Here is a 13254-nt window from a genome sequence, read left to right as displayed (position 1 = left end):
TAAGGAAGCGAGTGCGACACAGAGCGATCTAACGGTACGTACTGCAAGGAAGCGAGTGCGACACAGAGTGATCTAACGGTACGTACTGCAAGGAAGCGAGTGCGACACAGAGCGATCTTACGGTAAGTACTGTAAGGAAGCGAGTGCGACACAGACCGTTTTACGGTAAGTACTGTAAGGAAGCGAGTGCGACACAGACCGATCTAACGGTACGTACTGTGAGGAAGCGAGTGCGACACAGACCAATCTAACGGTACGTACTGTGAGGAAGCGAGTGCGACACAGAGCGATCTTACGGTACGTACTGTAAGGAAGCGAGTACGACACAGAGCGATCTAACGGTACGTACTGTAAGAAAGCGAGTGCGACACAGACCGATCTAACGGTACGTACTGTAAGGAAGCGAGTGGGACACAGACCGATCTAACGGTACGTACTGTAAGGAAGCGAGTGCGACACAGAGCGATCTAACGGTACGTACTGTAAGGAAGCGAGTGCGACACAGAGCGATCTAACGGTACGTACTGTAAGGAAGCGAGTGCGACACAGACCGATCTAACGGTACGTACTGTAAGGAAGCGAGTGCGACACAGAGCGATCTAACGGTACGTACTGTAAGGAAGCGAGTGCGACACAGAGCGATCTAACGGTACGTACTGTAAGGAAGCGAGTGCGACACAGAGCGATCTAACGGTACGTACTGTAAGGAAGCGAGTGCGACACAGACCGATCTAACGGTACGTACTGTAAGGAAGCGAGTGCGACACAGACCGATCTAACGGTACGTACTGTAAGGAAGCGAGTGCGACACAGTGCGATCTAACGGTACGTACTGTAAGGAAGCGAGTGCGACACAGAGCGATCTAACGGTACGTACTGTAAGGAAGCGAGTGCGACACAGAGCGATCTAACGGTACGTACTGTAAGGAAGCGAGTGCGACACAGAGCGATCTAACGGTACGTACTGTAAGGAAGCGAGTGCGACACAGAGCGATCTAACGGTACGTACTGTAAGGAAGCGAGTGCGACACAGAGCGATCTAACGGTACGTACTGTAAGGAAGCGGGTGCGACACAGAGCGATCTAACGGTAAGTACTGTAAGGAAGCGAGTGCGACACAGACCGATCTAACGGTACGTACTGTAAGGAAGCGAGTGCGACACAGAGCGATCTAACGGTACGTACTGCAAGGAAGCGAGTGCGACACAGAGTGATCTAACGGTACGTACTGTAAGGAAGCGAGTGCGACACAGACCGATCTAACGGTACGTACTGTAAGGAAGCGAGTGCGACACAGACCGATCTAACGGTACGTACTGTAAGGAAGCGAGTGCGACACAGACCGATCTAACGGTACGTACTGTAAGGAAGCGAGTGCGACACTGACCGATCTAACGGTACGTACTCTGTAAGGAAGCGAGTGCGACACAGAGCGATCTAACGGTACGTACTGTAAGGAAGCAAGTGCGACACAGACCGATCTAACGGTACGTACTGTAAGGAAGCGAGTGCGACACTGACCGATCTAACGGTACGTACTGTAAGGAAGCGAGTGCGACACAGACCGATCTAACGGTACGTACTGTAAGGAAGCGAGTGCGACACAGACCGATCTAACGGTACGTACTGTAAGGAAGCGAGTGCGACACAAACCGATCTAACGGTACGTACTGTAAGGAAGCGAGTGCGACACAGAGCGATCTAACGGTACGTACTGTAAGAAAGCGAGTGCGACACAGACCGATCTAACGGTACGTACTGTAAGGAAGCGAGTGGGACACAGACCGATCTAACGGTACGTACTGTAAGGAAGCGAGTGCGACACAGAGCGATCTAACGGTACGTACTGCAAGGAAGCGAGTGCGACACAGAGCGATCTTACGGTAAGTACTGTAAGGAAGCGAGTGCGACACAGACCGTTTTACGGTAAGTACTGTAAGGAAGCGAGTGCGACACAGACCAATCTAACGGTACGTACTGTGAGGAAGCGAGTGCGACACAGAGCGATCTTACGGTACGTACTGTAAGGAAGCGAGTACGACACAGAGCGATCTAACGGTACGTACTGTAAGAAAGCGAGTGCGACACAGACCGATCTAACGGTACGTACTGTAAGGAAGCGAGTGCGACACAGACCGATCTAACGGTACGTACTGTAAGGAAGCGAGTGGGACACAGACCGATCTAACGGTACGTACTGTAAGGAAGCGAGTGCGACACAGAGCGATCTAACGTTCGTAATCATACGAGCGTTTCTTATGAAGTGGAGACGGAAGAGGTAGTCATCTTACGTCTCCACTCGCTTTGTTTAGTGAAAAAATAGTCCCTGGGCTACATGTAAATATCGAAACGAACTTTCCGATCTAGGATTATATGAGAGATCCTTCAAACCTGTGATATAGCGAAGTCCCTATCCCTGCGCTTGACAATTTTCAATTCTAGCTTTCCTGTATCATTTTTTTTTTTTTTGCACAAAAATAGAATTATAAGGATAAACAGATGTTTTCCTTATGCCAAATACATTACCTTTTTTACTTTTTTATTTGTAATGATTATTGCCTTTTGCCTCTATTTAGCTCATTTAGCAATATCTTTCGCTCAAGCTGTGTGTAAGGGGTACAGTCTAAATAGATAGATTTAGATTACGACTTTTACAAGGTTACCTCTTCCTTTAAGGACAAAAAGAAGCAAGGGTTCAGATTTTTTTCTATAATGAGAGGTCATTAAAAAAAATGGACGAAAAAAAACAAACAATGCGTTGGTTTTTGATTTGGCACCCCTCCCCTCCAAGTGCAATACGAAGCGTCGTGGGAAGACTGAGGCAGGTAATGTATGTAGCGGATTACATTCTAGATCCATATGACCACGTGTTCTAGATCCATTTGACCACGTGCTCTCATTTGATCACGTGTTCTAGATCTATTTGATCACGTGTTCTAGACCCATTTGATCACGTGTTCTAGATTCGTTTGATCACGTGTTCTATATCTGTTGGATTATGTGTTTTAAATCCATTTGATCTTCCCCTTAGGCTAAAGGCTTTGGTGATTCCGTGACTTTCAAGCCAAGTAAATCCTCTACATCTCACGTGCAGCCGATAAGTATCGGAGCAGGTTATGCACGCAGCTCTCCTGTCTATGTGCCTCTGCCGGACAGATTTTCGGACAGGACGTTGGCCGGTTATAATGTATCTAGTGAAGTGAATAACTTTCCTGAGCTAGACAACGATGTTGATGACTCGGTTGAACAACAAGGGTAGGTTATTTATATATCAGAAGCCTCTATGTCAGCTGAAACGATGCAAACATTTCAGGATTACTTCGTCTCAACAATATGTTTGAGTAAAGGTTATATATTTATAAATATATGTTTATGTAAAGGTTCCCTAAAGTCTCCCGCTATAATAACCCTTCACTATCAGGACACACCCACATAAGTAGAGAAACAAGGCGTGCAGAGAACGTGCAAATTGAGAACCAACGGAAAGTTCCCTTATAATTACCTTAACACCAAATGGTTGTCATGCTGTTATTGATTGGTCAAATCATTCGGAATCACGTGCTGATCACGTGTTTTTTTTTTCAGGAGGCTTGTAAGTTATGCTCTGAAGCGACAACGAGAGGAATCGAATCGTGATAAAAAGGTCCGTATTTATCAGCAGTATTCATGATACATGTGAAACATCATTGATCAAAACCCTAATTGATATCGTCAGATTATTAAGACCTAAATGTTTAAGTAGATCGCCCGTGTATATGTGTGTTTGTATGGCAGCCTGTATACACATGCAGTAGTGGTTCGGAAAGCGACGGGGATCACTCCTCCGGACCGTTCATCTCTCAATTCTCCCAACTCAAGGAGAACTCCCCAAGGCGTGCTGTGAGCTTGGCTAGCAAGATCATCTCACCTGACTACGCTGATATCGGTGCGTGGCTATGTTACTGGGACCATCCCTTCTGCCGGTCATAAGGCTTGTGTCCAGCATCTGTACAGTATTAGTCTTTTTAGTCAGCCTGAAGAGGTTTTTAGCCGGTTCTTATATGTTAGACTATCAAAATACTGATTTTGAACAGGCGCAATACTAGCCTTTTCTTGCACTAAGGGTCTTTCTCTGAATTGTTTCCGGATATATCCGCACCATCGAGCAACGTAGATCATTCCAGATGCACAAAGAAAAAAACAGAAATTGAGCTACTAGATGGTTATTGGGCACCGTGAAACTTCCTGTAACAATAACCTTATAACTCTACGTTCGGCGAAAATTTTTATTGTTGTCCGAATATTTTCGCTATTCGTAGTTTTTACTCAAGCATCAGCAAACGACGTCTCATCTTCAGCAGTAAATGTCGGAATTGTTATGAAAACACCTGCCGATGTTTTTTTTATACTAAAGTAAAGATATCATGATGGAGTTAGGTATCTTCAAATATATTTCCACTAGTAAGTATGTACTGTATTTATGGCAGGCTTTCCCGCCCAGCGATTACAGCCCAACAAACGTGTCTCCAAGAAACACTTGTCCCCTTTTTCCGGCGTGGCTCAGACTGAAGAAGACGAGCAGATCTCACTAACAGGGGAGGTGAAAAAGACTAGGCGAACACACAAACCAACGATGCCAATCAAGTCACCGTCACGCAATCATGAGACAGGTAAGAGTTACCGTCACGCAACCCTAATGAAGGCAAGAGTCACGCAGTTCTGAAACAGATAAGAGTCAGGCAATCATGAGGCAAATGCGGGTCACGCAACCCTAAGGCAGGTAAGTATCACACAATCATTAGGCAGATACGAGTAACGCAATCCTTAGGCAGATATGAGTAACGCGACCCTGAGGAAGTTAAGAGTCACGCAACCCTGAGATAGATACGAGTCACGCTGTTGCCGGACATGTATGGTAATACTGGTTATTGTTGTGTCATAGTTTCTTAACAGTTTCTTGTTGCAGCCTCCACACCCGCCGCACCTGCCACCATTTCATTGACATTCAAGGCAGAAGGGACTATTCCGTACGAGTTAAGCCCCCCACCCCCTCCCCGGACGGGAGCGTTTGCACCGCAATTCAAGCACTTCTACAAGCCAGCTCGAAGATGACATCTGAAATACATACCAGGGCTCAAGATGACACATGACATACATACCAGGGCTCAAGGTGACACATGACATATATACCAGTGCTCATGGTGACACATGACATACATACCAGTGCTCAAAATGACACCCGACATACATACCAGTGCTCAAGATGACATCTGAAATACATACCAGGGCTCAAGATGACATCTGAAATACATACCAGGGCTCAAGATGACACATGACATACATACCAGTGCTCAAGGTGACACATGACATATATACCAGTGCTCAAGGTGACACATGACATACATACCAGGGCTCAAGGTGACACATGACATACATACCAGTGCTCAAAATGACACCCGACATACATACCAGTGCTCAAAATGACATCTGACATACATACCAGTGCTCAAAATGACATCTGACATACATACCAGTGCTCAAGATGACACATGACATACATACCAGTGCTCAAGGTGACACATGACATACATACCAGGGCTCAAGGTGGCATCTGACATACATACCAGGGCTCAAAATGACATATGACATACATACCAGGGCTCAAGGTGACACATGACATACATACCAGTGCTCAAAATGACACCCGACATACATACCAGTGCTCAAAATGACATCTGACATACATACCAGTGCTCAAAATGACATCTGACATACATACCAGTGCTCAAGATGACACATGACATACATACCAGTGCTCAAGGTGACACATGACATACATACCAGGGCTCAAGGTGGCATCTGACATACATACCAGGGCTCAAGATGACATCTGACATAGATACCAGAGCTCAAGATGACTTCTGACATACATAACAGTGCTCAAGATGACACATGACATACATAGCAGTGCTCAAGATGGCATCTGACATACATACCAGTGCTCAAGATGACACCTGACATACATACCAGTGCTCAAGGTGACACATGACATACATACCAGTACTCAAGGTGACACATGACATACATACCAGGGCTCAAGATGGCATCGACTTCTACAGCGCTGGGCTAACGCTCATCACACCTTCCACTAAACTCGTAGCCTGACTCAAGTGCTTATCGGATTTTAATCACTGTCGTTTATCGCCATGGGGCGTAGGTTATAGATTAACCTGGTATTTATCTTATTTTACGTATATACGTAAGATTATAGGGAGCAAGGAAGTTAAGAAATAAAGTAAAGCTCGTAAGCCCCAACAACAATTTATTTTAAAAGATATTTGTCAGAGTATATTTTTTACGATATTTTTCTGTTTTTATTTTATTTTTTAACTGTACATATTTTGAGTGAATAATAAATTGTACTTTTGTAGTTTTTTCATACGGTCTTATTTGTTTTGTTTTTCTTCGATTTTCGGTGTTCTTTATCATTTTCATGGCGACAAAAACTTTGACTCATTATACTCTTATGCTCTCCCCTACGGGTACCCTGGGTACTAGAGTCTCGAGCGTCACTCCGAAGTAAACGAACGAAGCTCGAGACTCTTTTACCCAGGGTACCCTATGGGTGGGCTCAACTTCAACTTTCTCCCCTAAATAATACGAAAAATTGGGTTTGTCACAGAAAATTATATAACTGATTTAGAGATTTCTTATGCTTTCTAGACACACCTGTTTCGAAATAATATAAACGCACAAATTTAGTGCTTATTCGATTTATTTCTGGTTTACAACCAGCTCGAGATACCCTTAGAGATATCAGACCTAAGAAATAAGGCCGTAACGGATAGCACATCGGCAAATTTTAGGGATAGGACGAGCATATGTGGAGCTTTTTTTTTAGGGAAAGCCTATTCCACATTATATGCCTATGCAAAAGCGGGGTTCTGCTACCATACTATGTTTTAAGCTTTTGCTTTTATGCATATTTGAAAAAAAAAATTCAGGTTTCTTTTTTGATTTTTTTAGCCATGCACAGGGCACAACAAAATTTCAAATCCGCCAAGGTTATAGGACGGGATACCTGTGTGTTTTCACACTGGTATCCCAAGCTCACAGTGTGTGATCGCTACGTTGTGACTTAGTTTCTTGTAAACATAGAGTTAAAAATTGAGCCGTGCATAATACTATGAAATAAAATCTCAATAATACTTGTATGATTATAGCGTCATCACGCATTGTGGATTTGGGATGCCTGTGGTGGTCATAGATTTCCCGCGTTGCTTGTGTTTTGACTAAATGCCACGTGATAAAGTACATCCAATGAGAAGTGTTGCTTGTTTGTCTTGTACGAATGGCTCAACAACAGTACAACTGTAAAAGCATGGTTCGTGAAAGAGTTAGGTTAAGTCAAGTTTGACCCCGAATTTCTTCCTTTTATCGTCTCACAATGCCTTGAAGCTTCTTGATCCTACTAATGGGTCGCTTAAAGAAGTAATGTAAGGCTTGACTGGTACAATTTGCTTAGAATCGCTGCCGTAATGCGAAGTTTTCCGGCGGGCTTCATAAGATCGGGAAGATGTTTACGGAGTTCAAAGTTTAGGGCAAAACCGAGTGGCAAGAGGTCTTTCCTCCGATAGAATACCAAGTAATGCTTATTCAGACCCATAGTAAAGACTACTATGCCGTCTTTTAGGCAAAGGCTTCGTGAGACATTTAGAAAGACAGATAATGCTGAACCCATTCCAAATCAAGGAAGTACCGCTGTAGAATCGGACCACCCAAGTTTGAGATCTGGAAATGATTTAGACCAATCTAGGAGAAGTTCATCTTTCAATGAATCCAGATCCATTGATGAGACATTTTCCGAAGAGTTCCACTTCATCGTCGATTATATTGGCTCAGCGAATATATCAGAAGCGCAGTCTGTGCAACTACTTCTGGAGACTATAAAACGCGTGAAAAAACAACAACTTCGAACGATCCGCGTTGATTTTGTTATTCGAGAAGGGATGTTAAAAGTCAACAGCGTTGATACAAACGGCTCGATCCTTACGGCCCCACTCTATGCCGTCGCCCAGTGTGCACAGGAGCAAGTGAGAGGATTTGATCATTGCTACGGGCTGAATATAACACGGAAAAGTAACCATATGTGCCATGTATTCCAGGCGGGATCGCATCTAGAGGTGAGGGTTCACAAGTATAATGTTTGCGTACTGTAAATTATTGTTTACTTTGATTAATTGTATTAAGCATCGATTTTTTCCCAATCTAAGAAAGGAAGCACTTGTCTTTGGTTAAGTCCTAGCTTCTAATTAACCATTGTTTTTTTTTATGTGTATGTTTTTTTCTCCGAGTTCTAAACTAGGTGCCACATGCCATCTCCAACTTGTTCTCTTTACTTCTTTCCACCTTGTTATTTATTCACTTTGTTTTCACCATTTAACTTACTTATGGTTATTATTTCTAGCGCTCTTTCCATTATGTTTTCATGGTTTTTATTGTTAACTCATGAACGCCTACTCAATTAGAATATTAGAAATTCCGCTTTTAATTATATAGTTATAATTAGAATACCGTTTATTAAGGATCACCTCGTGATATTTATTCATACATTTGAGGAGACAGCTTTGATATTGCACTGTGGATTCGCATTGTGGATTTTTTTTTTGAAATAGTACTGTATGTGTAATTGATTATTCTAAAACAATAACACAGGCCCCCTTTGCCTGACAAAGATGAGAGTGGTAGAGGCCCGCAAATAATCCCCGGCCCGTAAATGACCCCCCAAAAAGCACACAGTAGGCCTTCAAATGATACCAGCCCTCAAATGACCCCCATAAAAACAACATAGTGCAGGCCCGCAAATGATCCCGTAACAATTTATGGAATGGAATGCTCAGCTCTATGCTAGATAAAAAGGCTCTCGTGAATGCAAATGCATTTTCCTAGTTATGTTCTTGTGTGCATAAAAGATATACAGGATAGTGAACAAAGCATGAACACATCTAAGATGCTGAGAGTACATAAAAATGTCCTTATACCTTTTTTTTTAATGTCATGACACACCAAGAACAGTATAATTATCATAAAAAGTAAATAAAAAAAATAGTGCCCTCAGTGGGAATCGAACCTGGGAAGCTGCGGTCATAGACAAGTGTTTGCACCGCTGAACTAATGTGCCATTACTTTTACCCAGCTAACAGATCCTTTACCTTATGTTTCCTTGACTTAAAAGTCACAGTTTTATTAGTTTCTCTTCAAGCACAAATTCAAACAAACAATGCGAAAACCCAGAGACACGAATCTGCAAGTACTAAAAGAAAGAGAATTAAAAGCTTTGCTAGCATTTTACTTGTTTTGTTTGCAAAAATAACAACTTGAATTGGACTAAACCATAGAAGATCGATTGACGTCAGTGACGAAGGCGCATGCGCACGCTCAACCCACATAGAAGACTTTTCTGCAAATACTAGCTTATATATATATTTTGCGGCTATACTAAAAAATGAACTTAAAATGAATTTAAAATTCTTTTTCAGAGAAAAAGTGTTATTTTTTTATCTAGCATAGAGTCGAGCACTTCATTCGGTGTTCCATCCATAAATTGTTTTTAATTTTGTTTGAATTTGTTACATTGGGATCATTTGCTGGCCTGCTACACCTATGTTGTGTTTTGGGGATCATTTGCCGGCTGGGATCATTTGCTGGCTGGGATCATTTGATGGCTGGGATCATTTGCTGGCTGGGATCATTTGCTAGCCTGGGATCATTTGCTGGCTGGGATCATTTGCTGGCTGGGATCATTTGCTAGCCTGGGATCATTTGCTGGCTGGGATCATTTGCTGGCTGGGATCATTTGCTAGCCTGGGACCATTTGCTGGCTGGGATCATTTGCTAGCCTGGGATCATTTGCTGGCTGGGATCATTTGCTGGCTTGGGATCATTTGCGGGCCTGGGATCATTTGCGGGCCTGTGCAGAGTTCCACTCTTTCTATGTAGCTGTTACAGGGTTCTGGTGTGTCAATATTTGAGAGTTGTTGAGTGGTCACAGTTTTATCAAAGAATTAGTGCATCCTACTTTCTTGGACACAAGTGTGGTCTGCTCATACGCCAAGGTCATTTTCAAGAAAAAAAGATTGAGTTTTTTAGTTTGTAATAATTATTTGATTTAAACTGCTGACTGAAATACTCATCAAATATCATTTACACAAAAAAATGGTGACAATTTTTATGTTGAATTTGGGCATGTTCAAAGTGAATGAGAGTCAATAAGAGTTGATGAGAGTGTGTATGTAAAGAGTGCACAGTCAATCTTCCACAAGTGTTGGAACTCTCATCGACTCTTTTCTCTATTTAATAGAGAGTTCCACTCATTGCAAAACCCTTAATTTGTTTGCTATTGCCAAAAGAGCCTGTATTCCTCTATCCTTTTTTATGATTATGTAATGCACATTTCATAGGCTGGGAGCATAGTGCGTTCTGTTGCCCTTTCCTTCAAAATGATTGGACGCATGTTGAGAGAGAAGCGTGAAAAGCAGCGGCAGGCTCGTTCCACCTCTGTTAGCAGCTCTGACAGAACGCGAACAAACTCTGAAGTTAGTACATCAACTATTGAAGAAGCCCTGCGTGAAACTCGTCGGCGACAATCCTTGCTTCGTCATACTGGTGACCGCGACAGTAGTCTCGGTTCTGGTGGTAGAAAGTCGCCACACTCATACAAGCATTCTAGGAGCTTCTCTAAAAGTTCTACCAGCCCTTCCATACTAAGGCACCCTCTTTGCATCCACCCTTCAAGTAGACATGTTGAGTTTTCAGCTTTATCTCCGGTCCCATCAGACAGTAGTGACAACGAAGGGAGGTCTTCTGTGAAGTATAGTCTCCCAGAAGTCGTAGAAGCACATGAAACAAGACCAGAGTCTATACAGGTCGAAGTTGAAGTCTATTCCTCTCCCAAGCCCACAGTGCAACCAGAATGCCTAGAAGAAAAACTTGGAGCAATCGCTTTAGAGGACAAAAAAGACATGGAATCACCCATGCCTGATGTAGATTCTATTGCTGGTGTCAATAATCCATCTGATATAGTACCTCCTGAAAAGCCCATAGAGGCCCCTTCTACTCCAAAGGAAAAAGACCCTGCATCAGTGAGATTACCAGAAACAAGGTATGTGGTTATACATACTATGTATTATGTATTGCCCCCTTTCTCCTTAGATTCTAATATTGCCCCCTTTCTCCTTAGATTCTAATAGCACTGAAATTCTGATCGTACAGCATCTGCCATGTTAGATGTTTAACAAAGTACTGTACATGTATCATTAGATTATACTGTAGACATTTGGGGGAATGTATTATCTGTATGGTATTGTATCATTTGTATGTATAAATTGAAAGGTTCAAGTGAGCCTAAGAGAGTGAGTGGTTTATGTAGGAAAATATAAAAATAGAAAAATTTCAGAAAATATGCTGATTACATGTAAAAGGTTGCTGTTGATGTTGACTATTGGTTACTTTCTTGTAATCTCAATAATAATAATAATAATAAAGTTAGTTTGAGAGATTATAAATCACACATTCACCAATAGGGTAGTATTGGTACACGTAGTAACTTTGGATGAATAAGTTTTTGTTGTTATGTATTCGCAGTATTCAATCGTCAAGCATTCCAGTAGAATCAGAGCCTCTAAGTGAAGAAGAAAAAGCTTTCCAGATAGCTGTTGATGCCATTGCAAGGTTTGTAACCATCTTATTATCTACAGAAGTTCACTAATTCTATAGAGCTATAACATTTTGACATTGAATATGAAAAAGACACTGATTCCTGGTTGCCCCTAAAAAAATTGCTGTGGGTTAGCTAGGACATTGAATATGAAAAACCTTTAAACTAATTAAAACTAATAGACAACGCTGTATCTGTTGGATCAGAAGTATGCTGATTGAAAGTAAACATTAGACAAACTGTACATTATTTCCACATACAGCACTAGGATGACATTGTATAGAACAGTTTCTTGACCCAATTATAGGACTAAGTTTAAATTTGTTGAGTACTATTCGATTCATGTCAATCCTTTTCTGTATCTGCAGTGGGGACATCGCTGGGCTGGAAATGATACTGGATGAGGGGCTTTTCATTGATGCTAGTGACCACATGCAAAGGAGTCTGATCTATCATGCTGTCACATTTGGGCAAGCTGACATTGTTCAGTTTCTTTTGAAAAGGTTTGTTTCCTTTTTTTGTCTATTTATTTGGTGGTGCTTTGTAATCTTGTCAAGAAATCCTCTAGGAGCACGGTTAAAAGTTATTATTTTAGCTACATAGCAACTGAAATCATGCAGAATTGCCAAAATAACCATCCAAGGCAATTAAATGACCTTTTATATAAATATGATACTGTTGTATCTTCTTCTTATATAAAGAAACGATTAAAATTGCACTTCAAGGCTTTGTTAATGGCTGGATAATTATAGTACTTCAGCAGAGTGTACAACGTGAGGGCCATTACCCCACTAGCTTGTATTTGAACTTGTCCTTCCTAAATTTCAGGGGAGCAGAGGTGAATTGGGAGGGGCCAGAGGATCGAACACCACTTCATGTTGCAGCAGCAGAAGGAAACAGAACAATCACTCAGATGTTGCTGGCATTTGGGGCTAATGTACGAGCCAAGGATAGTGCTTTGTAAGTCAATATAGACCCAAAGTTACATCTCGCAAACTATGTTGAGGGGAACAGACAATTAAATATAGGCAGTAGACAGATTGATAGGTGGGCGGGTAGATAAACAGGAAAACAGGAGTCCACAAAGATTGGGGAATGAACTAGGTAGTGAGATACAAACAGACCTAAACACACTGGCAGACAGACAGACCTAAACACACTGGCAGACAGACAGACCTAAACACACTGGCAGACAGACAGACCTAAACACACTGGCAGACAGACAGACCTAAACACACTGGCAGACAGACAGACCTAAACACACTGGCAGACAGACAGACAGACCTAAACACACTGGCAGACAGACAGACAGACCTAAACACACTGGCAGACAGACAGACAGACCTAAACACACTGGCAGACAGACAGACAGACCTAAACACACTGGCAGACAGACAGACAGACCTAAACACACTGGCAGACAGACAGACCTAAACACACTGGCAGACAGACAGACCTAAACACACTGGCAGACAGACAGACCTAAACACAGACAAGCATACAAACAAACAAGCTGACAGGCTGACAGACTTATATATTAGATTCATGAAGTATAGTCA

General features: G+C 42.2%; 2 protein-coding genes across 3 annotated transcripts in view; both read left to right on the top strand.

The window, feature by feature from the left end:
- The window catches only part of LOC5521535 (cytosolic carboxypeptidase 2), a 28843-nt gene extending 23247 nt beyond the window's left edge, over positions 1-5596 (top strand). Inside the window, exons 29-33 of the mRNA XM_048729627.1 lie at positions 3032-3255; positions 3586-3643; positions 3775-3925; positions 4467-4649; positions 4946-5596. Of these exons, the coding sequence (XP_048585584.1) occupies positions 3032-3255; positions 3586-3643; positions 3775-3925; positions 4467-4649; positions 4946-5091 (762 nt within the window). The 3' untranslated portion in view covers positions 5092-5596. The remainder of the gene's footprint in view (positions 1-3031; positions 3256-3585; positions 3644-3774; positions 3926-4466; positions 4650-4945) is intronic.
- A 1706-nt stretch (positions 5597-7302) lies between these two features.
- LOC5521422 overlaps positions 7303-13254 on the top strand; it is a 30905-nt gene continuing 24953 nt past the window's right edge. The window contains exons 1-5 of one of the 2 annotated variants that reach the window (XM_048729626.1): positions 7303-8162; positions 10440-11140; positions 11623-11709; positions 12064-12198; positions 12524-12655. In XM_048729626.1, coding sequence (XP_048585583.1) covers positions 7659-8162; positions 10440-11140; positions 11623-11709; positions 12064-12198; positions 12524-12655 — 1559 coding nt within the window. In that variant the 5' untranslated portion in view covers positions 7303-7658. The remainder of the gene's footprint in view (positions 8163-10439; positions 11141-11622; positions 11710-12063; positions 12199-12523; positions 12656-13254) is intronic. The other variant, XM_032366783.2, reaches the window with a different exon arrangement.

This window comes from Nematostella vectensis, chromosome 6 (assembly GCF_932526225.1).
Source record: "Nematostella vectensis chromosome 6, jaNemVect1.1, whole genome shotgun sequence".
In the NCBI taxonomy this organism is placed as follows: Eukaryota; Metazoa; Cnidaria; class Anthozoa; order Actiniaria; family Edwardsiidae; genus Nematostella; species Nematostella vectensis.
This window is presented reverse-complemented; position numbering and strand designations above follow the sequence as displayed.